Below are 25,407 nucleotides of genomic sequence, written 5' to 3' on the forward strand. Positions count from 1 at the left end.
TCCTGTGGATTTTCCTCGCTGGACGGAGGTGTTCTCCATTTGTGGAATCCCTGCCCAACTGAACCTCCACCAGAGCTGCATCCTCCCATCTGCATACAGCCCTTATTTTGTGCTCCAATAATTTCAAGGCAACTCTGCTCTCCTCTGAGCTTGGGAGTGATATACCGGGTGGGCATGTAAGGATGCCCTGGGGCAAAACGGAGGTGCCTCAGCGCCGCTGCCATCCCTCCCAGGGTGAGGACACGTGGCTGAGAGAGGACGAGCGAGCATCCTCCGAGCCGCCACCGAGCCGTGCCTTTCAGCAGGGACCCGGCTGCAGATCCGCCCACCGAGGAGCGGAGCCGGCCGCCGGCTGATGCCGCGCCCGCCCGGCCGGGGTGCGGGGAGCACCGGGAGGGCGCAGCCCCGGCGGCTTCCCTTGCCCGGGTCCCCCGGGAGCGGCGGTGCTGGCGGGGGGAGCCGGGAGGGGGGCACTTACATAAGGCCTGAATGCGACAGGCGGTGCGGGAGGTGAAGGGCAGAGCGCTGAGGATCCACACAGCCTCCGGCGAGGGCTCCCTGGCACAGGAGCGCTGCTCGCTGACACACATCCGCGGGTCCCCATCTGCAGCGCCCTCCCTTCCCCGCGGCCCCACGGGGGCTGCCACAGCTGCTCCCCCTGATGCTGCCAGCCCGGCTGGGGGGGGGATGTGGGAGCAGAGTAGTTCTGCCTCCCCAGGGTTGCCCCGGAGGCAGCCGGGGAAGGGAGCGGGTAGGAGAGAGGGCAGATGTCCAGGAGCACTGTGACTGTTCCCATCCTGGGTCCCGCCTGGGGTCTCGCCGCTTCGATCAGTGGCACGTGGAGGGGGAAAGGTGGTGCAGAGTGGGTGTGTGGGTGAGATGGGTGCCTGGTAGGACACGTGGGGCAGGTTTGCTGGTGTATGAGGTGGGCTGGTGGCACCCAAACAGGGAAGGAATGCCGGGGTGAAGCCCAGGCGAGGAGCACAGGCTGCAGGGTCTGTGAGTGCAGGGTGCTCCATCTCAGCCAGGAGAGGAGAGATGCCAGTGAGCTCTTGTGCTGGAGCCATGCTTGGCACCAGTGGTGGGGAGGGATGTGGCTCTGCCATGCTTATCTTGGCACCCATAACCTGCTGCTGATGCCCTCCTGCAGCATGGGGCAGGGACTCTGTGCTGCTGCCCAGGATGGCTGTGGGCATCACCTGGGCAGGGCAGGGGCAGGGCTGGCCCCTGAGTGCTGGCACAGGCTGTGCAGGCACAGGCAGACACAGTCTGTGTGTCTGCACATGCTCTACTTGTGCTGCCCACGTTTGCCTGCTCCCAGAGCCACCTGCCTGGGTGGTGGCAGAGCCAGTGAGCACCCATGGGTGGGAGGGTCAGCCAGGGATCCTGGGGGCTCCTTCTGCTCTGCAGCTCTTTGACTCTTCCCAGAGCAAGTCTGCTGTTAATTCCCTCCATCTCTCCACAGTATCAGCAGTCACCTCCAGGCTGGGCCATTGGCAGGCAGGCAGCAGCGGGCAGCTGGGAGGCTGTGAGGAGCCAGTGGCACATCCCCCTGCATCCCTGCTCCCGACTCTCGCAGCAGAAGGTGTGGCTGACTCCTGGCTGTCCTGGTCCGTGTGTTCCCGGTGGGCAAGTCGGAGGCTTGGTGTGATGGGGATGCCCTGAGCCCTCGCCCCAGGAGCTTCAGGCCTGGATGTTGGTGCTGTTTCTCCCGGACAATGTGGCTGATACTCTGGAGAAGCCCTCTCTTCCCCCCTGTTCTCCAAGTGCCTGAGCTGGTGGCCAGCTGGGACCTGCGTCTCACCCTCTGGGTCCTGAGCCTCGCCTCGATGGTTGTGCAGATGGAGGGCCAGGTCTACTCGCCAACTGTCAACACACACTATGGGAAGTTACGAGGGGTGCGTGTGCCATTGCCCAGTGAGATTCTGGGGCCCGTGGACCAGTACCTGGGGGTTCCTTACGCCGCCCCCCCCGTCGGGGAGAAGAGATTCATGCCCCCCGAGCCGCCACCGTCCTGGTCGGGCATCAGGAACGCTACCCACTTCTCACCAGTCTGCCCCCAGAACATCCACAACGCTGTTCCTGAGATCATGCTGCCCATCTGGTTTACCTCCAATTTGGATATCGTGGCCACGTACATCCAGGACCCCAACGAGGACTGTCTGTACCTCAACATCTACATCCCCACGGAGGATGGTGAGTCCCCACTGGGGTGACCGCAGGAGGGCGAGGGGGGGGTCACTCCACCCCTCCCCAGCAGTGGTTGGTCTCACCTGGGTGTTGTGTTTGAAGCATGTGGTTGTGGACCCTGCAGCATGCTGTCTGTTTGTGGAAAGCTTTCTCTGGCCACGCAGCTTGCCCTCTTGCCCTCAGCTGCCATCTCTGTCTCGCGTGCTCCTGCTCCTCCACGCCTCCCGGCCCCACCCCTCCACCTCCATGGCATCGTCACGGGTTCCTCTCTTGTATTGCTAAATCTGAATCCGACTCTCTGACCGCAGATCCACAGAGTGACAAGCTGATTTGTGCTCCCCAGGCGCCGAGTGCCAGGTTCTGTCTTGAGTTGGTTCGAGTTCGTCCTTCCTCCCTGCTTCCCACCCTCCCCAGGTCCATGCGCTAGTTGTGGGCGCGGGCTGCGGCTGGGAGGAACACTCTCTGCCTCTCCCTGGGAAGATGCTCCGGCAAGAAAGGGACCACAGAGCCCTTTTCTGGGCCCTGGTGTGGATGGGAGGTTGGGGGGCACCGGCAGACACATCGCTTGGCTGCTCCTCCACCCGCCGGTGGGACAGTGGCAGAGCGATGAGCCTGGGGTGCTGGGGACCCGTGGGGCACGGTCCCGTTGGGGTGAGGCTGAGCGGTGCTGGGTGCCTCCTTGTCTAACCTTTTCCTTTGTAGGGGATCCCACCTGAACTGTAAGTAGAGGGCAGAGGAGGCAGCGCCTGCCCGTGTGCCCGCCCCAGCCTCACCGCAACAGGAAACCCCCGGGGATTTGCAGCGGGCTGGAAGGGACCCGCAGTGGGTCTGCTGTGCACAACAGAGCAGCCTGGCAGGCCAGTGGCTTCTCCCAGGCTGGCTGGCTCCACTCCTGTGCCTCTGGGGCCCTTGGCCACGGAATGCATCGTGCCTTCCTTCCCGCCCAGCACGGCTGGCCCAGAGTTTTCCTCCCATGGCGACGCTCCCTCCCCACCTCCCGCGGTCCCGGGGGCGGCGGGGGGGTAGCAGCGTGGTTGTGATTGCATGCCCACTCCCACCAGTGGAGCCTCCTGTTATTTTGTAGTCTTTTATTCATTTTACAGTAAAACGGATTTCCAAGGAATGCACCCGAAAGCCCAACAAGAAAATATGTAGGAAAGGAGGTATGTAGCAAGCCGACCGGCAGAGAGGCACAGAGAGGAAAGAGAGAGAGAGTGAGAGTGAGGGGGTGCCTGGCTGGCCCCCAGCCTGCAGCACGCTCCTCTGGCACCTCTCTGTGCCACCACCCAGACTGTGGGCCCTCCAAGCAGCCCACCCTGCCACCCCCCGCTTCCCACTGGGAGGAGTCCCACGGATGCTCCGGCCAGCTGGGAGTACAGGTCTGGGGTCAGGTCATGGGGATGCTCCTGTTGCTCCAGGCCTTTCAGAACAGCTTCTCCTCCTGGGCTGAGTCTGCCCTCCCACCTTCATCCCAGTGGCACCAACAGCCTCCCAGCCTCTGGGTATGAGGGATAGCCTCTGATGGCAGGTAGCACTTAAATGCACCCTCTGATTGCATCCCTAGTCATTTTGCATCCAGAGTTTCCTGGTTAAAAACATAAAACCTCTCCTGGTTGTGTAAGTCATGCCATGTTGTGCCCCAGCCCTTGTTCCTGCCAAGGCTGCTCCCCACTGCTCACACCCCCATGCCCGTGCCAGCCCTGCCAGTGAGGACTTGGTCTCCAGCCCATGGCACAGCATTCTCCCTGAGCCCTGGCTGACCCGTGGTAAGCCAAGCTCCTCCACTTCAGCCACGTCTCTGCTTTGCCTCGCCTCCACTGAGCTTCCCCCATTGCCCCTAAGTGATCCTGTATTCCCAACCAGTGGCATGGACCAGGGAGTAGAGATGTGCAGATGGGAGCTGGCTTGGCCCCATGTCGGACACGGTGCTTCACCCCTCCCACCACACAGCCCCCTTGCAGGCAGGGAGAGCTGGCTGCTCTGTGCATCCCAAAGATGAACGTGGGGACAGTCAGGCAGCCAAGCTCTTCTGAAAGGCTCAGTACAGGGTGTCTGGCCGGCACAGGCTGCTGTCCTGGGTATCCTGCAGCAGCAGGGTCCCTGCATCCCGACCTCTGCCTCCCTGCACCCCTGGGTTTGTCGGGGCCGGTGCAGCTGGGCTTGGAGGTTTGGGGAGCGCTTTCCTTCCAGCCGTTTCCCCCAGTTCTGTTGTTTGGTTTCTTTGCTTTGCTTTTCCTGTTGCTGTCCTGGCTATTCACACGCCATCTCTCTGAGTGCCAAGGCTGCCCCTGAAAGGGCTGGCGCATTAGGGAGTCTCCGCACGCTGCCTCCGGAGCCGGCTGTGCCAGTGATCACCAGCCACTTCAAAGCGCTTCCTCTCCCGGCCCTCCCACCGGCTGCCAGGGCTGGCAGACCCCGCCACCCCCAGCCCGATAGCCGGGGCCAGGGGAGCGGGGCCCAGGTTATGGCTGGAGAAGGGGACAGTACAAGGCACGGCCAAACACCTCGGGTGTGCTCATGCGGTTTTCCCTTCCCGCTGGCACTGCTCTCTGCTCTCGGGCAGGGTATCTCTGCAGCCCATCTGCAGTTGCCTCTGGTCACCTCCTGGGGAGCTGCTGGGGGACATTCCCACTGCTCCCACTGGGCTCTGTTGACTCATGGACCAGCAGATCCCTCGTGCAGGCCGTTTGGGCATCCAGGTGTGATGTGCTGGGAATTAAAGCACCCAGACACTGGCAGTGCTCTTCAGCTCCAGCCAGGCTCTGGTGGCCAATGGCTTGAATTAACTGAGTCACTTGTGATGAGACACAGAGGCTCCTCCGCCTCTTATCGTGTGTCTTGAGTTAGTAATGTTTGGGGTGAGGATGATGTACCTGCAGTGCTGATTTCCTTGGGCTGAAAATTTGAAGATTGGCTCATTCTGGAATATTCATGATTATTATTTCTAAGGCAACATATGAACAGTGATGAGCTCTCCTCTCGCAGAACAGCATTTTGGTGGTTGAAAATGCTCCCACCTCACTGGATGATTTCTGCCACCCCTAAGCTCAGTGTATTTCATAGCAGATGAAGGCCTGAGAATTCATCATAGTTTATCTCTGGGACAGAAAAACATCCCTGTTTCCCCGCCCAATTGCCCACAGTACTTTCCTGCTTGGAAATTCCCTAAATGCCAATCTCCTCCATACACATTGGTCCTTTCTCTGGGAGCAAGACAGGCCAGTGGTGCTTTGAGAATAATTAGCCATGCACGGTGCCAGGGGAGCTGACAGCCCTGAGGCTCAGCTCAGGTTCTACTGTGAAAATAACCCTGCCCACCCAAAGACCATGTACACACACCCCCCATACACTACCTATGTGCAAAATGCAGCTCTGCCCTTTGCTTTGTGCTGCCAATACTTCCAGCCTGTGCTTGGCTGTGGCAGGTGCCAGGATGATTTTCCCTTCCCTTCACCAACAGCCTGGGCAAGCCTTGCTGCAGGGCATGAGGAGGTGGATGTCATTTTTGGAGGGGAAAAAAATGTGGCTGCCCTGCATTTAGCAGGTTTTTCATTAGTGACTGCCCAAATCTCTCTGGCTGGGGCTGTGCAGATCCTGTGATGCTGCAGAGACAAATGTGCAGGTCCAGTGTCTTCCTCTGCTATGTGAGGGTGGCTGGAGCTCCCAGCAGCTCCTGGGCTCAGGATATGCTTCGGTTTCTCTGCTGCTCTCCAAGAAGTGGATTTGTCCGAGTACTGGCTGAGGCTTCCCTGCAGTGCTCCTGTGCTGGAAGCTTCTCCCCAGCCCCCTCAAAGCCTGGTGCTCTGCAGAGCTGGCTGCGAGCAGACCACCGCCCTGGTGCTCTGCTTCCACTCCAGGGAGTGATTTGCAAAGGTGAGGGTAGGTGTTTGTGCTGGTGGAGGCAGCAGAGCGTGAGAAGATGCAGTGCTTTTACCGAGTCCGCTCAAGGATGGAAATAACTCCTCTGCATCACTCCGGGACAGGGAGGGGCTGGGCAGGTGTGCTGCAGTCCTGGAGCAAGGGTTGCTGGCTGGAAGATCCCAGCAGAGTTACCCCTTCCTGTGGGGTTGTTCAGCAGCAAGTTCAACAGCTGCATCGGTTTTGGTCCTGTTCCTTGTCGCTCCTGGAGGAGCAGCTGAGGTGGTGTAGCCAGAGGCAGGTGCACCTTTGGGTGCACGCAGCCATCAGACAGCTCCTGCTCCCTGAGGCATCGTGGCTGTTTTGTGGGAGTGGGTGCCCCACTTGCATGGAGGAGAGGGTGCTGGAGCTGCCTACAGGCACCCTGAACAGACTTTTGGATCTGGAAAGATGACAGCTCAGGCTCCTGCCCTTCTGTTATCCACACCACACTGAGAATGAAGCCTCCAAGGACTTCAGCTCCTCACCCTTCTTTATCCCTGTTTGCACTGGTGTCAGTGCTGTTGGCATGGTTTACTTAAGATAGCATAAATCCAGCATGGATGCCCCTGTTTTGAGGGAAGTGATTTTATTTTTTACTGAACTTGAACTTAAATCTTCCTAGAGCCTTTAGATAAGAGCATATGCATCCTTCCTATCGGCCCGAACAACATCACTTTGCAGTCAGCTTAAAGTGAAGTGGTGCAACAGACATTCACACTGGGCTAGTGGAGGGTGCTTTTGATGGGTAAGGAGAATGAGCCACAAGCCCTTTTGGTTTTTCCAGCTGTGAATCCACAGGTTTTAGCCCATCCCCATGAGAGTAGGTGCTGCAGGGCTCTGCATGGTGGCCTTTGCTAGTGCAGAGGAAGATCTCCTGGGATGGGTGTCCCTGAACATGTCAATAGACAGTGGAAGGAGATATTGGAGCAAAGTGCAAGGGTTGGGTGAGGGAGGTGAAGCTGTGATTGCTCTCATGAGCTGTGGGGCATTGGTAGGTTGTGCTGGAGGTGAATATTGCAGCCCACTCGGTCACAACAGTCTGTGTTGGCCATAACCCCAGCCAGCCTGGAACCTCCCTGCTGATGGGTAAGGCTCGTGCTTTGCATCTGCCACACACATTCCCCTGCTGTTCCCCTCTGCCCTGGCCTGCATCACTGTGCTCTTGCTTTGCTCAGCTCCCCAAGTGCTGCTTTCTGCCACCTCTTCTGCGGCGCCTGAAGCTCAGGGTGCTTTAGGCTTGTCCCTGCCATCCCTAAGCTCTGCAGCAGCAGTCTCCAGCTGGATCCCTCCCTGATCAGCCAGGACAGTTGCTCAGGTCACAGAGATGTTGTCCACTGCCTCCTCTTACAGTCTGACAGGTCCTCATAGCTGATTCCTCCACCCTCATCTTCATGGAGACCTTTGCCCCCTAAAGGAGACCAGGCTGGAGGGCTGCAGCCTGGCTGCTCGCAGGGGGTTTAACAGCACCAGGGCCTTTGGCAGTGGAAAGTGATCTCCAGCTGCCTGTGATCATCTCCCCATCTCTGAGGCACAGTGTGGGATGAAGGCTCACTGCCTGTGGTCTTCGTTAGAGGAAAATCCCCATCCCTTAGCAGCACCGAGAGGTTGGCACGTAGCACTGGTTAGCAAATATTGCATGAGTACTTCGTCATTTAAGTGCTTTCTGGGCTTGCAGCTCTTCCTAATGAAGACACAGCAGGTCAAGCCTGCAGCCTCCTGCAAAGAGGCCGAGCGGCTGCACGCTGGGGGTGGGCTGGGCAGGGAGAGGGAAGGAGGCAGCAGGAGGGGGGAGGATGCTGGGGCAGGAGGTGACAGGGATGGGGGGTGGTGCTGCGTGAAAAGAGGAGAATGATGTGAGGTGCTCAGGGAGTGAAGCAGGAGGCGAGGAGGCAGGGCTGGAGCACGGCGGGGGTGGGTCAGGAGGTGAACTCTGAGTTGGAGAAGATCAGGATGGCACAGGAGACAGCTGATCCTCTTCCTGGCAGTGTGTCTCACCTGGTCTTAAAACACCTCCCCAGATCGCCTCTTCTAGAACTTTCCTCTCCTTTCTGACAGGAAGGTTTTCATCTCATTCTACTCCATGTAAATTCAGAGCTGCCTGTGCTTTGTGCAGCAGAGAAGGACTTGCTCTTCCACCTCACCACCTCACAGTAGCCTTTTACATGTTGGGATACTACTGTAGCTCCCATCATGCCTCTGCTCCTGACATTCCTGTGACCCAGCCCTCTGCAAACTTTTCGTGCCTTCTGGATTTTTCTAGATTTCCTGTTGCTGCTTCTCCAGACTTTCTCCAGCAGGCCATGGCTGCTGAAGGCATCCTGCAAGCCCAGTGGAGCTGCCTCATGGCCATTTCAGACCTCTTACTCCCCCATCACAGATTCCTTTTAAATTCAAATACTGTCCCACTCCAGGCTGCCATCTCTGTTATCCCCATCCCGTGTCACCCTCAGAATGCCACTCCCAGAGTGACAGTGAGGACAACTCCTTGATTTTGTCTTCCTGGCCAGTTTTATGCTTTTAGTCTCATAGTTCCATGCAGCCACAGGGCTGTCCCTTGCCTGTGGGAGCCTTACTGCAGGCTGTACAAAACCCTTGCTGTGGTGCTGATGGTGCCCACGGGTGACAGATCAGCCGGGTACTTGGAGGGATGTTGGAGCTCCCCTGCATCTCAGGGGAGAGTCACTGGCCAGCACAGGTACTGTGTGGGTAGTCCTGCCTGGGGGAAACCCTGTTGTCACCCCAGAGCTCACCATCACCTGGGGAAACTCTATTTTTGTTGCATGCATCAGGGAGCAGAGGACTGCAGGTGCTGCTCTGCAGCTCTGAGGGGATAAGGGGAGCACAGCCCCTTCCTGAAATCCGGTCCTCCAGGGCACAGGGATGGCACCACTCCCCTTTGTGCCCACGTGGACAGGCAGTCCTTCGCAGGAACAGGGCTTTGGTGCAGGTCTGCAACATCCTTGCTCCCTGCCAGCCCACAGGACACCTCTCCTGGCTCCCACTGGTGTCACGGAGCTCGGGCAGTGCCACGCTCCCTGCACACCATCCCCAGCAGCGCTCCACAGTGCCAGGCTGGGGCTGCCGGGCTGGCCACGCCATGGAAGGTGCTCAGGATGTTCCAGAAGGCAGTGTGTTCAGGGTTCTGCCGTGCTCAGGTCATGCTGGTTGGTGCCTTCGAAATCCTCAGTGAAACAGGCAACGAGTCTTTTAAGAAAGGAGCTGGTGCAGGATGGAGCTGAGCAGAGCAGGGGAGCCCATGTCATGAGGGCTCCCTGCAGCTGCTCTGGGGGTCTCCTCTGGTGGCACCAGTGGTTGGTGACACTGCTGTGCCAGGCACAACAAGGGGCCATGCCCCACCTGGGGGTGATGGGCAGGACCCTACCTGGTGGTCAGTGGCCATGCAGGGCAATCCTTCGTGTGAGCTCTGCTGGTGACAGAGGACAGTTGTCCCCAGTGGCAGCAGAGCTGGGAGCAGGGCTCCTGCTTGCACCTGGGTGGTAGGAGAGGGAGCCTTGCCTGGAGCAGGGAGCTGAGGGGATGTAGGAGGATCTGCAAGTGCTTTGAGAGACTGATCCATCAATGCTGACACTGCCACAGCCCCACTCACCTCTCCCCTGCCACCCTGGCCCTCCCCAGGGAGGATGTGGGAAGGGGTCCAGGTGGAGTGGCATCCTGGCGCAGCTCCCGGGGCAGTCCTGCCCGTGCCCTACACTGCCCTGGCTCTGGGAGAGGTGCAGTGTGAGTAGCCAGCAGTGCCGTGGGGCACAGGCCTGGCCCCACTGTCTCTGCTATCATGCTATTTTTGAATTCTCTTTTTTTTTTTTTTTTCTGTTGTGTTTTTTTTTCTTTCTTTCTTTTTTTTTTTTCTTTTCGTTGTTTCGTTTTTACTTCCTTTCGTTTTCCTTTCTGTTCTGTCTCCTCGTGTTTGGTCCCCAGGAGCCAGCGCTAAGAAACAGGGCGAGGACTTAGCGGATAATGACGGTGATGAAGACGAAGGTATTTCTGTGCTCGAGGCTGCCACTGCATGACACGCAAAGCAGCTCCGTTGTGCCCGCCATCCGCTGCCATCCCCAGGGAGCCCTGTGTGTGTCTGTCTGCCGTGCCAGGCAGCTGCGCGGGGTGGGGGGCAGGCTGGCCGGCTGTGCAGGGCACCCAGGACCTTCCCCTCCTCCTGAGGGTGGGGGAAAAGCTCATGGGGTTTTGGGTTTTTTTTTCTGCCTTCTTAGGAGAAGTTTGCTCCTGCTCAGTTTGAGCGAGGTGCAGGGAGGAAGCATGGCAGCTTGGGAGGAGAGGAGCCCGCGGGCACCTGGGCCCATTTCACCCTGAGCCCGGTCACATCCCACCTCCAGCCTCATTCCCCCCCGGAGCCGTTTGGATAAGAGCAGCTGGGAGCCAACAACTCCCCCTCCACTCTTGCCTGGCCCCGCCACAGGCACCAGCCCAGGGTGGCTGTGCTGGCAGCCTGAACCCTTGGCACCCAAAGGCTATCTGGCCGTGCCCAGGAGACCCAAGGTCCACTTGGTTTCTGTTAATTCCTCTACTTTCTCACCCAGTGGAAGCAAGGTCTTTCTTCCACCAAAGCATCAGCACCAGCCAAGGCAGAGCAAGTGGGCTTTCAAGCAGATGTGATTCTAGATGTACACCAGGGCTGAGCAAGCTGCAGGATAAGCTATTTTTAGTAAAATGGGGTCGTTCTTCTGCAGGGCACGGAGTGTGTGTTTGGCTGCAGAGATGTGAGGAGAGGTAGGAGGAAGGGTTGGCCAGGGTGCAGCTCGAATGTGCTGAGGACAGAAAAACCTCAGGGTGTGCAGAAGGCCCAGGGCAGCTAGAACACAGCCTGGCAGATGGCATTTAGGGTCTGGGAAATAGATGAAAAACTTTTTCCTTGGCAGTACTAAACCCCTGTTGTTTACTCCCTCTAACCTGTGCCCCAGCATCTCTTGTACCAGGGTGTAAACTGGCATCCAGCCTAAGTGACTTGACTGTGCTAAATCCAACACACCAAACTGTGCTGCAGCAATTAGGAGCTGTTTATTCCCTGGTACACCTCTGTACGTTGCTGACATTCTGCTGCAAGGATGCCCCTTTGTGTGTCAGTGGGATCGTGCAGCAGGGAGAAGACATGGCACTGATGTTCCTGCCCTTCACATTTCAAGCAGGTGGCCCTGGAAAAAGTTGTCCTGATGTAGCTCTGCCACACAGGCAATGTCTGTCCTGGAGGAGCTGCCAGCATTTTTTGCTCCTCTGGTCTGTGCATTTGTCTGGCTACCTCCTGGCGATAGGAAAAGAGCCAGCACAGGTTTTGCTTTTGGCGTAGCCTCATTCTCCTGGAGGGAGAAGGTTTTCTGTGCAGAAGGGAGGCCACCTTTAGGCAGCCATGGAGGTGAGGATGGCCACAGGTAGCCATCAGCCTGGCCTGCAGCCCCCCTGCAATGGGCAAGCCACAGGAAGGAGTGGCCGTGGGCAGGGGTTAGGTGGGTGTGAGAGAGCACGTCCACCCCAGCTGGGCATCAGCACTGGGACAATGTGGCTGTGCCCCAGGAGTGCAACCCTGCCTGGACTGTGGGGGGCTGGCAGCCAGGGAGGCAGGCAGGGAGCAGCAGCTGGCAGGGGCAACTGGGGCCAAGAAGGCACTGCCAGCCCACCCGAGCGAGGTACTGGGTGCGGGAGAACACGAGGGAGGGCAAAGTCCAGCAGTGCTGGCTCGCCAGCCCAGCACAGGGCTGGGCAGCACAGGCATTTGGGAGCTGGCACTGTGACCATGACGGGTGCAACCACCTCCTCTGAGATGCACCAGGAGCCCAAGCGTGGGTGTTATTCCCCCGTGGATGGTTGTGACTCCATGAGGGATCATCGGCCAGTGAGGCAGAAGGGGCAGGATGTCCCCTGGACAGGACCAGTTGAGAGAGGGAGCGTGGCTGCTCCCTGTCCCCTAGGCTCCTGCAGTCCTTCCTCTGTGGCCCTCGGGGTCCTGTTCCCCATCCTCACTCCATGCCTCATCCCTGTCCTTGTCCAGATGCTGTGCTCACCTCCCTGACACACACACGTGCATACCCCGTCTGCCTCATCACCATGTCTGTGTCTGGGCACTGGGGTGCCATGGGTTCACATCCAGACAGCAGGCAGGTCTCTGCCTTCCTAGGGGGATGGGAAGGGGGGTTGAGAGAGTAAGACATTGGAGCACACGTGAGTGGCCCTCCCACCTTCTAGGTCCTGCACACCCCCATCCCTGCCCCCCCCCACAATGCCAGCTTCCAGGACTCCCGGAGCACTTGGGTCCAGCCAAAGGCAGGACGTGGGGCTGCATCCCAGGGCTGGACCCTGCAACTCCCACCCGCAACAGAGCTGGTCTGGCTCCCGCACGATGCCAGAGCCCAGCTCTGGGGAAGAGCAGCGGGGTCCAGCCAGCACCCCTCCCACACTGTGCCCAGACCCCCGAGGGGACAGCGGTGTGGGGACGGTGCAGCGACTGCCGCCACCCGGAGAAGGGTTGGTGGGGTTGGTTTAGTGGTGGTTGGCTTTGGAGGCCCAACAGGAGAGCTCTGGCTTTGGCTCCTAAGCCCCCTCCCTGGTCCTGGCAGCTGGCATTGCCCTTGTCCTCGGTCTGCCTGTCGGGCAGGGTGCTGCGGCGGTCGCTGGGGTCCTGTGTTTAACCTCCTCTCCTTCCAGACATCCGGGACAGCGGGGCCAAGCCGGTGATGGTGTACATCCACGGTGGCTCGTACATGGAGGGCACGGGGAACATGATAGACGGCAGCATCCTGGCCAGCTACGGCAACGTGATTGTCATCACCCTGAACTACCGCGTTGGAGTGCTCGGTATGAGCTGCCCGGCGCGGGCTGTGCCGTCAGCGCAGCCGGGCAGTGGGACAGCCCCTGTGTCTGTGTCTGACCGGGCTTGAACCAGCCGGGCAGGGGGCAGAGGGGGCGTGGGGCCGGCGGGATGCGCTGTGGGCACTGCCCCTGCCTTTCGCCCCGGCTGCCGAGCGCGGTGCCACGTGGCAGAACCCCCAGCGCGCGGCCACAGCGCAGTCTGGGTCCTGGCACCAGCCACCCTCCCCCCGGCTCATTTACACAAACTGGCTCAACTGAAAGCAAATATTGGTTTGTGGTTAAATGAATAATAAATGTGTTTACCCAGCATCTCCTCCTGAGAGGGCTCAGAGCCGTGAGGTGCCAGCGGGTACTGCCTGGCTGTCCTGGGGACCTGGCGGCTCTCCCTCCCTGGGCACGGACTGTTCTCCAAACCGGCTGAGCTGCTGGGACCCCCTCAGCCACCCACCATGGCCTGGCCACCTGCAGAGGGGACCACAGAAGGGTGTCAGGTGCCAAGCAGAGGAGGGTGGCAGTCCCATTTCCAGAAGCCCTGGTGACCTAGAGAGGCAGCATGAGGACACAGGGTCAAAAGGCAGTGCAGTCCCCTGCTTGCTGCAGCAGAAACCCCCAGGGGCTGAGGCACAGGAGGCTTGTGTGGAGCACACTGCTGCTTCCCTTAGCGGCAGGGAGAACAAAGAGCACAAAGGTTTGGGAAAAGTTTCTTCCCAGCCGAGCTGCTGTCAGGGCTGGCTCTCTTACTGCCATCCAGCCTAGAATGGTGCTCTCCCTTGGCAGCTGGGCTCCCAGCTGGTACCTGAGAGGGCACATTCCTCTGATAGCCTTCAGACCCCAGAGTTTCTTGAAGAAGATGACAGTTACCTGGTAGAAAATAAGCTTTTCAGTAAAAATAAACCTATTTAAGACCTTTTGAATTAAAAAATGGTCCTTTAAGATGAAGGGTAACTTAAAGGTTTGCACCTTTAAGGTGCAAACCTTATGGGATGTGAGTCACAACATGACATTAGAGTTAAGTGGTGCCTTCATCGTTTCCATTGAAGTGGTGCACCACACCCAGCCAGACCACCCCGAAGTGCCAAGCACTGCTCTGGGGCCACTCCCTGTGTGCTGGGATTACCTGCCTGCATTTTAAATCAGGACCATGGTTTTGGCTTCCTGCTTAGAGTCAAAGCAAACAAAAACGGTGATAACTTATCTTGGGTGTTCCCTTTGCTATTGAAAGCTTCTCAGCTTCTTCCTCACTGAGAGCCTTTGTATTTTAAGCTGCAGTCAGTTCCTCTCTGCCCAGCCCACCTCCTTACATTTATAGAGCCTCCTCCAGTCCACGCTGCTCCATGGAAAGCATTGGCTGTGCAGGCACTCGGCCTTCCTGCAGCCACTGATGCTTTCCCAGCTTTCCCTGGAGCATGTGTGAGCTGTCTTGAGCCATCCTTAGCACAGGTGGTGGTATGGGTAGGACAGAGCTTTGTTCCCTTTACCCTGTCACTGTTGGCTGAAGAGGCTCCCCAGGGCTTGCAGCTGCACTCAGCCTTTTGCCCCTCTTTGCTGTGCAGAGGGTGGCTGGAGCTCGAGGTGTCCCTGCTCCAGCTTAGAACTCTCCTGGTAGTGGGGTCTCATGGTGTGGTGGTACAGGGTCCCATGGAAGCTCCCCTATGCCTGGGGAAGGGGGGTGGAAGGTCAGGACATTCCCTACTTCCTCATCCCTAACTGGGCTCCCCTTGGCCCTCAGGGTTCCTGAGCACAGGGGACCAGGCTGCCAAGGGCAATTATGGGCTGCTGGACCAGATACAGGCGCTGCGCTGGGTCAGCGAGAACATCGCCTTCTTTGGGGGAGATCCCTTGCGGATCACGGTCTTCGGCTCCGGCATCGGTGCCTCCTGTGTCAGCCTGCTCACCCTCTCCCACCACTCGGAAGGTAGGTGCCAGCTGTGCCTGAGGATGCTGCAACTGTGAGCAAACACCCTGCTGATGGGAGCCCACCCAGGTCCTGCTGCCCAACCTGACAAAGTTGGGGCTGCTTTCTGATTAGTTGGTGGTGAGAGCCTGACCCAGGCAGATGTGGAGGGGGGTTAGGGCATCATGCAGGGCACCAGGAACATGGACCTTAGTGCTAGGAAAGGCATTCACGCTGGAATAGAAGGGATAACAGACCTGAGCCTGGAGAGGGATGGAGGGCCCCATGTTGTGAGACTGGGAGAGCTGGAAGTGCTGCGACTGGCAAAACACAGGTGGAAGTAGAATGATTGATATCTGTAAATATAGCAGAGTGTTTACTCTAGATAAAGTAAGGAATTATTTATGCTAAAAGATTTTGTTGGAATAAGAGCAAAGGCACGCATAAACCACCTGCAAAGACATTTACATCAAGCACTGGGGGAAAAAAAATTAATCGTGGGACTAGAGGTTCTCCATAAACTTCCTAAAGGAAACTGTAGGAGCAAAGCCTGAACTGAATATGGTCCACAGGGGACCAGCCTGCCAAGGACATGCTCACAGGCTTTGTATGAGGGTGCAGTCCCCTCCAGTGCTGTGTCCCCAGGTGTAATGCAAGGGAGAAGGGGACACGTGTGGGCAGGAGATGGGGGGTGAGTCTGCACCTGAGAGACACAAACCAAATTGCACTTGAAGCTGACGTGAAGAGCTGCAGCCCTGCTCAACAGCCTGGCTATCACACGGGAATGGAGACCTCTGGAACCTCAGCAGGGCTGATGGCTGATGATGGGAAGTCTTTTGCAGGCTGAAAGCTGCCACAGAAAGAAAAAGTGTTTTCTCTGCCCATATTGAGCGTGAAAGGCTGGTGGGGGAACACTGCGTGTGATGCATTCACAGCGCTTCTTAGGGTGCTCCTTTCCATCACAGGAGTGCAGGACTGGGCTGCCCAGGTGGCCCAGGATGGAGGGAGCAGCATGGAGGGAGGCTGAGGGTGGATTGGAGGGGTTGCTCCCTGTGACTTTCCAGCCACAAAAAATAGTCCTGTCAGTACGGCACTTCCCGGGTGACGCTACACTTTCTGCCACTAAACCCTGCACCTGAATGCCTAAACCCTGTATCTGCCACTAAACCCTGTATCCTTTGCTGCCCCATCCAGCCCCAATGCCTGTGGTGTGGTCTCCCCTGAGTCTCAGTGGTGCTGTGTGCTCAGCACCCTCGCAGATGTGGCAGGGGAGCTGTAAATGCTGCGAGGTGTGAGGGGAGTGCTCAGTGCTGCAGCCAGTGTCTCATAAAACCAAATGGCCATAAAATGACCTCAAAAACCCTCTGTGCCAGAGCACCCATCTCCCCAGGGACAGGTAGCTGGCTCTGGAACACAGCAGGGGAGTCGTGCTAAGAGGCAGTCTGCAGACCAGGTGGGTTTGGTTTTATTGCATCAAAATGAAACTCACAGTGATCAAAAGCAATTAATGAAGTTGATGATTCGTGCCTGCTTTGCCAGGTGCTGCAAGAGCAGACACTGGAGGCTTGGTACATTACTCAGTGTGTCTGGCTGCCTGGGAGATCCACATCTCCCCTGCCAGGTGGATGGCAGGTGGATTCCACACCACTGACCAAAGTGCAGAGCTCCATCACCTTGCCTGGGCCCCAGCAGGCCGGAGAGGTCCAGGGTGAACTGCAGGGTGTGATGCCTCCCTGCAGTGCTTGTGGGGCTTCAGCCAGGTGCTGGCATGGAGGGTCCATCAGGGAGATGACCAGCTGCTGGTGACATCAGCTGCCCCATACTTCCCCAGGCAGGGGCAGGGCCCAGCCTAGTGGGTCTGTCTGGGAAGTGATGCTGCTGGCAGGGACCATATGGCTGCTGCTGGGACAGCATCTCCTGGGAGCCAGGATACCCCATCCTGGCTCCTTGGCACGTGGATGATGGCGCAGAGCAAGCAAACCCATGGCCAGTCTCCAGCCTGTAGGCTGGGTATGGCTTTCTAGGGCACTGGGAGGTGACAAACAGAGCTTGTGACTTGTCTTTGTCCCAGTGCATGGGACTGTACGTCAGGTACTTGGCAGAGCGAGGACTGTGCGTGCAGACAAGAGCTATGGACATGGTGGCCAGGAGCCAGGAGCCTCTGAACACTTCTGCTGCGGGAAGGTGCATGTTTCCCTGCAGAGCAGCACAGCCCTGTGAGAGAGAGTGCAGCGAACAGAGGGGTTCTCTGCACTTCAGGGCACTGGGGGGCAGCCCCAGTGTTGTGCCAGCACCATTCAGGGATCACCTGAAACAGTCCCTCGTGGTGATCAAGTGCTGGGGTCCGGCAGGGGTGCAGGCAGCACTCGGGGTGCAGAGGAGAGCAGGGACCCTGGGGTGCACCCCGGACTGGCTGCCTTTCCCAGCCCCGGAGGCTCTGCTTCCTCACCACCCTTTGTATTCTGAGCACAAGCACCATTGACATGGGACTGGAGCGAAGCCACGCATTTCTCTGCCTGGGCCAGGGCCTTTGTGGCCTCGTTTTCCAGGGCGAAAGTCCACTCCCTCTGTGTTCCTGGTGGCAGAAAGGCCCTCTTTGTGCATCTGGCAGAGTGCTCCTGCAGGGCCGGATTGGCACTGAGCAGCCCCAGCTGGGCAGGAAGCAGCAGGGAGGGGGTGGAGGGGGACTCTGACAAAGCACTGGGGTGGGACACGCAGGGTTAAGTGCCCTCGAGCAGGCATTAACCCTCCCACTGCTGCCAGCCCGCAGCCTGGCTGCTCAGTGAAGCAGATGCCAACCTGGGCTGGAGGATGGTGCTGAGCCAGGGACAGTGTGTGCCCCTTGGGGGCTTGAGCAACACGTCCTTGGGGTGGCTGGGGCAGCACGGGCTGCTCGGCAAGGCCAGGCTGTGATGCAGCCATGGCCCCTCTTCCTTCCCCAGCAGGACAGAAAGATGCTGGGCCATCCCCTGCAATGGGATCCTCAGGGAGCACAGCAGCCCTTGCTTGCTGCCAGGAGCACCCACCCACCTGCATGCCCAGCTGTCACCCTGCCACCCTCGCAGTGGCCCTGAGCTGAACCCCTGTGTGAGCCTGGCTCCGCAGCAAAGCCCGGGTCAAGGCCAGGTGTGGGCTGAAGCGCTGGGTCCTTGCAGGGATAGAAGAGCATCAATGCCTGCATCCTGCACTGCAGTGCTGGGGTGTCAGAACCCTGCTGAGAGCTTCCTCCGCTCCTTGCCTGTATTGCAGGTCTCTTCCAGAGGGCCATCATCCAGAGCGGCTCCGCGCTCTCCAGCTGGGCGGTGAACTACCAGCCCGTGAAGTACACCAGCATGCTGGCCGACAAGGTGGGCTGCAACGTGCTGGACACGGTGGACATGGTGGACTGTCTGCGGCAGAAGAGTGCCAAGGAGCTGGTAGAGCAAGACATCCAGCCGGCTCGCTACCACGTGGCCTTCGGGCCGGTCATTGATGGGGATGTGATCCCGGATGACCCAGAGATCCTGATGGAGCAGGGCGAGTTCCTCAACTATGATATCATGCTGGGGGTCAACCAGGGTGAGGGGCTGAAGTTCGTGGAGGGTGTGGTGGACCCTGAGGATGGCGTCTCGGGCAGTGACTTTGACTACTCGGTCTCCAACTTTGTGGACAACCTGTACGGATACCCCGAGGGCAAGGACACCTTGAGGGAGACCATCAAGTTCATGTACACAGACTGGGCCGACCGGGACAACCCTGAGACACGTCGCAAGACGCTGGTGGCCCTCTTCACTGACCACCAGTGGGTAGAGCCATCAGTGGTGACAGCTGACCTGCACGCCCGCTACGGTTCCCCCACCTACTTCTACGCCTTCTACCACCACTGCCAGAGCCTGATGAAACCTGCGTGGTCCGACGCAGCCCACGGGGATGAGGTGCCTTACGTGTTTGGGATCCCCATGATTGGCCCCACAGACCTCTTTCCCTGCAACTTCTCCAAGAACGACGTCATGCTCAGCGCCGTGGTGATGACCTACTGGACCAACTTTGCCAAGACAGGGTGAGTGGGAATGGATGCTGTGCCTTGAGGGGGCTGCACTCACTGCAGCTGTACCCCTCAAGACCACACTGTGGTGGTGGGGGGGGTGTAATGCCTGGTGTGGGACACTGAGCCCCCCGAGCCCAGAGGTCTGTGTGCTGCACCTTCACTGGGGTCATGGCCTCAACCACAAAGCAAGAAGCTTAGAGCATGGGCAGCCCCTGGGACAGGACCCAGCTGAAAGTGGGAGTGGGGAGGTTCGTTGGCTGTGGTTATCATGTGTGAGGCTTGACCCAGGGTTGGGGTGCTGCCCAGACGTGCAGGACCTTTTGCCAGCACTTCTGTGCCACCACTGGCAAAGGTGTCCCCAGCCTCCATCTCTGCACCCAGCTCTCCCTCCTTGCTGCTTTGGCTTTTCCCAGTGCTAGTTCTGTTCTGCCTGTGTTTCACAGGGACCCCAACAAGCCCGTCCCCCAGGACACCAAGTTCATCCACACCAAGGCCAACCGGTTTGAGGAGGTGGCCTGGTCCAAGTACAACCCCCGCGACCAGCTGTACCTGCACATCGGGCTGAAGCCACGGGTGCGCGACCACTACCGGGCCACCAAGGTGGCTTTCTGGAAGCACCTGGTTCCCCACCTGTACAACCTGCACGACATGTTCCACTACACCTCCACCACCACCAAAGTGCCGCCACCCGACACCACGCAGAACTCCCACATCACCCGCCGGCCCAACAGCAAGATCTGGACCACCAAGCGCCCCGCCATCTCCCCCGCCTACAACAGCGAGAACGGGAAGGAGAAGTGGAGCCCAGAGCAAGAGGCGGGCACCCTGCTCGAGAGCCCCCGCGACTACTCCACCGAACTGAGCGTCACCATCGCCGTGGGCGCCTCCCTCCTCTTCCTCAACGTGCTGGCCTTCGCCGCCCTCTACTACCGCAAGGACAAGCGCCGGCAGGACACGCACCGGCAGCCCAGCCCCCAGCGTGGCGCCGCCAACGACATCGCCCACGCGCCTGATGAGGAGATGCCCTCCTTGCAGGTGAGCCAGGGGCACCACGAGTGCGAAGCCGTGCCGTCCCACGACACCCTGCGCCTGGCCGCTCTGCCCGACTACACCCTCACCTTGCGCCGCTCGCCGGACGACATCCCGCTCATGACCCCCAACACCATCACCATGATCCCCAACTCGCTGGTGGGGCTGCAGACCCTGCACCCCTACAACACCTTCACCGCCGGCTTCAACAGCACGGGGCTCCCGCACTCACACTCCACCACCAGGGTATAGCTGCCCGCCGCCGGCGCACACGCATGCACGCACGCACACACACGCAGCAGACACTGGCAGAGGGAGCGGCAGGGCCCACGGAGCCCCCGGCGGAGGGGCAGCACCCACGGACGGGGCAGCTCCCAGCCCAGAGACCTGCAGGGTCCCGGTGTGGCCCCGGCGCTTTCTTTTGTTCCTATCTAACTCTTGAGAAGTGCTTTGACTCTCCCGGCCTCAGGGCCCCGCGGGTTGCCCCGGGACGCCAGTGGGGTGCAGGGGGGACGCGGTGTAAACCCTGCACCCGTGCAGGCGGGCGGGGGTACCCCACTGTCAATGGCCATGGGGCTGCCCGTGCTGTGGCTGTGCCTCCCAGCGGGGCGATCACATCCCCAGCGCTGAGCCCACTGAGCACCCTGGGACTGACGAGGAGCGGGACTGGGCATCCCTCTCAGCCAGTGCCCAGGCATCCCCAGGCAGCTTGGCAGCCCTGGAAAAGGCTCCTTCACTGTGCTGAGAAGTGGCCCTGGGCCATGGTGCTATAGGCAGAGGGAACGGGCGGGGTCCGGGGACCTGGCCACGTGCTGGTTGCGGGCGCTGGGGCCGGTGCCGGGGCTCGGGGACCCTGGGAGTGGGGCCCTGGGCTGGAGACTTGGCACCTCTGCCCCTCTTTGCGCTGCAGAGAATCTCTTTTGTGTCAGTCATTTCTCTTTGCAGAGACGTTTTTTAAAGCAGATCTTTAGTTCTTTACACACTAACGGAGTCGCCGCGTTTTGTCCTTTGTAAAGATTTTAAAACCAAGTGTTCTTGATATAAAATAAAAAGCCAGTTAGAAGCCAGCGTGTGCGCACGGTGCCGGCCCCCCACGGCGCCCGCCTGCCGTGGGTGGGCACCAGGCAGGGCAGTGCCTCCTGCGCTGTGGGGCCGCGCTCTTTTGTATTTTTTGATATTCTCCCTCCTCTGTCACCCGTGCCCACCTATCTCAGCCAAATAGCCTATCCAACGGCCTGCCTGCGAGCACCCCCGCCCCGGTCCCTCCACTGCCACCACCGGCCAAGTGCCACCCGCCGCCCCGCGTGGGCATCACCTGCTCTGAGCAACGTCTGTTCGCCCCCACGAACCCAGGAGCACCCCCCCAGGCACCCCACCCTGCCCTGCTCCCCCAGGAGCATCCCACCTCCCTTCGCCACCGCCCCAGGGCCGTGCTGTGCCCTCCCTGCCCGTGCCGCTGCCCAAAAGCAGCGGTTTGCAGCCTGTGTCAGGGGTGGGGTGACAGGAGCAGAGTGAGCTGCTTTCCAACCTCGACTCTGCCTCCCATGTTACTTCCACTGGGGCCTTTACCCCACTGTGGGGTGACCCCAGCTCTGGCATCCAGGACGTGCAGCTGGGATAGACGCCTGGGCAGGGACTCTGGGGGTGATGCAGCCTGCGTGGTGCTGGAAGCACCTGTGCCAGGGCTGGAGCACCCGCTGGGCTGGTGTGGCCACTGAGCCACGTGTGGCTCAAGGCAAGTGGCTTTGGTGCAGCTGGGCATGGAGAAGAAGCAGCACGGGATCCCACGTGGGGCACCCCAGTCTCAGCTCCCCATGATGAGCACTGGCACCTGGGGCCTGGGGAGGCAGGAGGAAGGGACAGGTCCTTGTGGGGACACCTTACCTCGTCCCTGTGCAAGACGGTCCGGCTGGCAGACGCTGCCCATGCTGGCGGCCGTGACGCACCGGTGCCGGCTGGCCCTGCTGGCCCTGCTGCCCGGGGCCAGCGCATCGATGGCCCTGCTGGCCCTGCTGGCCCTGCTGCCTGGGGTCAGCGCACCCACAGCCCTGCACCCTGCCCTGGCCCCCGCCCCACATGGGGCTGAGGGTGAGGATGCTCGTTGGAGAATGTATTTATACCCTGTCACCCGCGCAGAGTAACAAATTCCAAATAAAACAGAAGTGATATTTTTAATAGCGGTGTGTCTCGCCTCTTCTTGGAGCGTGCAGGGGCCAGGGACTCCCAGGCTGGGTGGGGTACCCTATGCTGGCTTAGAGCCATCCCAGCCATGGCTGTGCCTGCTGGCAGAGGGTCTGGATGGTCTCCATGTCCCTGGCACTGACCCCACAGAGGCAGCAGGTGGATCCCGGTATCACCTCACCGTGTCGGGGCACTGGACCCTCAGAGCAGCACACATTAAGCCAGCACCAAACGATCCAGAACTGCCAACACCAAGTGCCACAGTGAGACGGTGTCCCCACGTGCCCCTGCTCTGCTGTGCCCACCCCCAGCACTGGGACCCCGTGTGGGATCTCATCTGTGCCACAGCCCCCTCCCTCCAACCTTCGCACCCCCTCCCCAGTCTTTCCCAGCTGAGCTCCCCTCCCCCTACTTGCCAAACAGAAAAGCTGCTGGTTTCATTTCTTTTTAATGTAATTTCAACTGGAGTTGCCATGGAAACCAGGCACGGGGAGGGGGGGCTGAATCGCCTCCAGGCAGCGTGCAGAGAGTGGAGCCAGGGCCGAGGCCCCGAGCCAGGAGAGCCGGGGGCAGGCAGAGGGAATGGACTGTGCAGGGAGCTGAATGGGAGGCTCTGCCCTGCTCTCCTGGGGTACCCTGGCAGCTGCTGCACCACTGGCACATCACCCTGATCAGCACTGTGCTCCACACCCTGTGCTGGACCCCCCTTCAACCACTGGTGCTGCCCATCATGGTGGTCCCACACCCCCTGCCACCCTGTGCCCTGCATGCTGGAGGTGCAGCAGCGTGGGCATGGCCTGGGGGCACTAGTCTGGGATGGAGGCAGGTCCCCTTGCCATGGGGCAGATGGAGAGTGTGGGAAAGGTGCCAGAGGCAGGCAGCATGCAGTGCTGAGCTGTGCTGTGCTGTCAGGGGCAGGGATGCTGTGGAATGCCTGGGACAGGTTGCAATAGAGCCAAGCCACAGTAGGACTCCAATGGGCTGAGGGGACTCTTGCCCAGGGCACTGGAATGCCTTCCCTCGGGCTTTTTCATGCCAATAGACAGAGTTTCTCCTTCTCTCTGGGTGAAGGAAACTGCCCACCTGTGAACCACCCTGAACCGTGACCCACAGCCCCATTCAGAGTTGCCCCAACCACTGATCCCTCCTGTCCAACCCACCCAGCAGCCCCAGGACTGCAAGACCGAGGCCCTCCATTGCCCCTGTTTAGTGCCCAACATCAGGCCACAGCAGCAGGTTTCCATGGAAATGCAGGTGCTCCACAGCACAGCTCCAACAGCAGCCACCTTGCTGCGGGGTGAGCAGCGGGGTCAGCCCTGCCTGGTGGCCAGAGGCCCATCCTGGTGACACCACCAGCTGCCCATTCTGCGGTGCCTAGTGCCCTTTTGAAGGGGTGATCCCTTTCTGCCCCATATTAGGGGTTTGCTCTGCCCTTCTGTCCCCCCTCCTCATCCTTGCACGGCCCCTGCTGTCTGCAACCACACGTGCCAGCACGGCCAACCCAGCTGGGACCCCAGGGCAAGCTGGTGACAGACAACACGGGTTGCTATTATGTTTGCCTTTGCAAAAGTCCCGAGGCTGCCATCTATCTAGGGTGTCCTTGACCATCGAGAGCTTTTCTTTGGAGACCTGGCAAAGCCCAAGGGACGCTGGTATCCCAGAGGGTGTGTGCGGTTAACATCCGTGTGACAATTGTGGGACATCCTCTGCTTCAGGGGACATGTTTAGTGCTGCAAAGAGAAGTAAGAGAACTCAACTGCAAAGGTGTCCCTGGTATGGGGAGAGGATGAATGACCCTGGCTGCTCCAGGATCTACAGTCAGCAGGAGGGCAAGGATGCTGCTCTGCACAGTAGCATCACTGGTCCTATTCCCCTCACCCCTGATGCACCCAGGACACAGGACAGCAGACTCACAGGCAGTCAGGACAAGCTGTTACGTCTATACTGCAACCCCTCTGCCCTGTGCTGCAGCAGCACAAAGGATTTCTGTGCTCACCCACTGCCAATGACCTTCCTGGCAGTTGACTCAGACCAGAGGGGTTTGTCTCTCCGAGAGCAGCAGCCTGGATCCAGGGATGCCTGTGCTGCTGTCAGTCCAAGCCTGGAAGCCCAGAGGCCTCTGGACTGCAGTGGTCACCCAGTGATGAGGCTGAGCTATTCATAGGGCCAACCCTTCCTGGGGTAGGATGGTTGGGGAAAGGGTAGTCTGAAAGCCTGCTCTTTTCCTCCTGACAGCAGAGGTGTTTCAGTGATGGCTGAGCTTGATTTCCTCCATCATACCAGTGCACACTGCTGGGCTGCAAGATCTCTGACCCCAGCAGTGTGCCAGCGTCTGCGTCACCTCGGTCCCGCCATCCGGATGTTGGCTCAGTCCTACCCATCTCATCAGCTCGTCTGTGTTCGATGTGCCCACGTCTTTGACCTCTTCGCTGCAACTTCAGACGCCTAATTATGTTCACGATTAACGTCACTAACAAAGAGAGCGTTTCTGGTCCGCGTGGTCGTGGATGGGGTAGTTTTCTGCGTACTGGAGGAAGCGCCGGCCACGGCTACTTAGTACAGCCTGTTCCTGAGCGCTGGCTCTTGCACAACAGCTTTACCTACGGCAAACAGCCGAGGGGGCTGCCCGTGCCCCCGCCCATCCCTGGGGCCCCTGGTCCTCCCACCAACTCCCGGTCAGGACAACGGGCGGGCACCGGGCTGGACAGCAACGCCCCGGGCTCCTCCTCCCTCTTTTCTGTTTTCTTTCTCTATTTTTGTTATATTTTCAGACGGATTCCCACGCTGAGCCCCGCCGGGTGCTGCCGCGGGCAGGTGCGGCCCCTTCGCCCCCGGCCCGGCCCGGCCCCGCAGCGCCACCTGGTGCCACCGCCGGCGACCACCCCCCTCCCGCACCGCCCGGACCCCCCAGTGACCCTCGCCTGGCTCCCAGTGCCCCCACTGCCCCCCAGCTTGGCTTCCAGTAGCCCCCTGGAGGACCATAGTGACCCCTAGCCTGGCTCCTAGTGTTCCCCCCCCCCGCCCCATCCTGCCTCCCGGAGACCCTCTTGTGCTTCGTTCCACTTAATCCATCCCATAAATCTTCCAGTGCCCAGTAGTCCGTCTTCGTCGAGACCCCCAGTGCCCCCACCCAGCCTGATCCCCCACCTGGCCCCACTTGCCCCTCTTCCACGGTGCCCCCCAAGTCTGCCCCCCGTCAGCCCTTGTCACGCCCCTCAGTGAGGGTCCCCCGGTCCTCGGCGTGTCCCAGGGCCAGGGCGGTGCCGAGATACGACAGCTCCCGCTGCCCGCCGGGGTCTGTCTGACTCCAGCCGCCGGCGCTTTATCAGAAGGCCGAGATTGCGGCCCCACC

General features: G+C 59.7%; 1 protein-coding gene across 3 annotated transcripts in view; it reads left to right on the forward strand.

Moving 5' to 3' along the window:
* NLGN3 (neuroligin 3) overlaps positions 1-22,049 on the forward strand; it is a 38,385-nt gene extending 16,336 nt beyond the window's left edge. The window contains exons 2-8 of one of the 3 annotated variants that reach the window (XM_050310330.1): positions 1,466-2,196; positions 3,294-3,353; positions 10,027-10,086; positions 12,760-12,909; positions 14,654-14,839; positions 18,068-18,857; positions 19,289-22,049. In XM_050310330.1, coding sequence (XP_050166287.1) covers positions 1,719-2,196; positions 3,294-3,353; positions 10,027-10,086; positions 12,760-12,909; positions 14,654-14,839; positions 18,068-18,857; positions 19,289-20,126 — 2,562 coding nt within the window. In that variant the 5' untranslated portion in view covers positions 1,466-1,718 and the 3' untranslated portion in view covers positions 20,127-22,049. Of the gene's footprint in view, positions 1-779; positions 2,197-3,293; positions 3,354-10,026; positions 10,087-12,759; positions 12,910-14,653; positions 14,840-18,067; positions 18,858-19,288 lie in introns of those variants that run through there. The other 2 variants (XM_050310331.1, XM_050310333.1) reach the window with 2 other exon arrangements.
* Positions 22,050-25,407: the final 3,358 nt, after the last annotated feature.

Source organism: Myiozetetes cayanensis, unplaced genomic scaffold (assembly GCF_022539395.1).
Source record: "Myiozetetes cayanensis isolate MyiCay16 unplaced genomic scaffold, myiCay2020 scf15, whole genome shotgun sequence".
Taxonomy (NCBI): domain Eukaryota; kingdom Metazoa; phylum Chordata; class Aves; order Passeriformes; family Tyrannidae; genus Myiozetetes; species Myiozetetes cayanensis.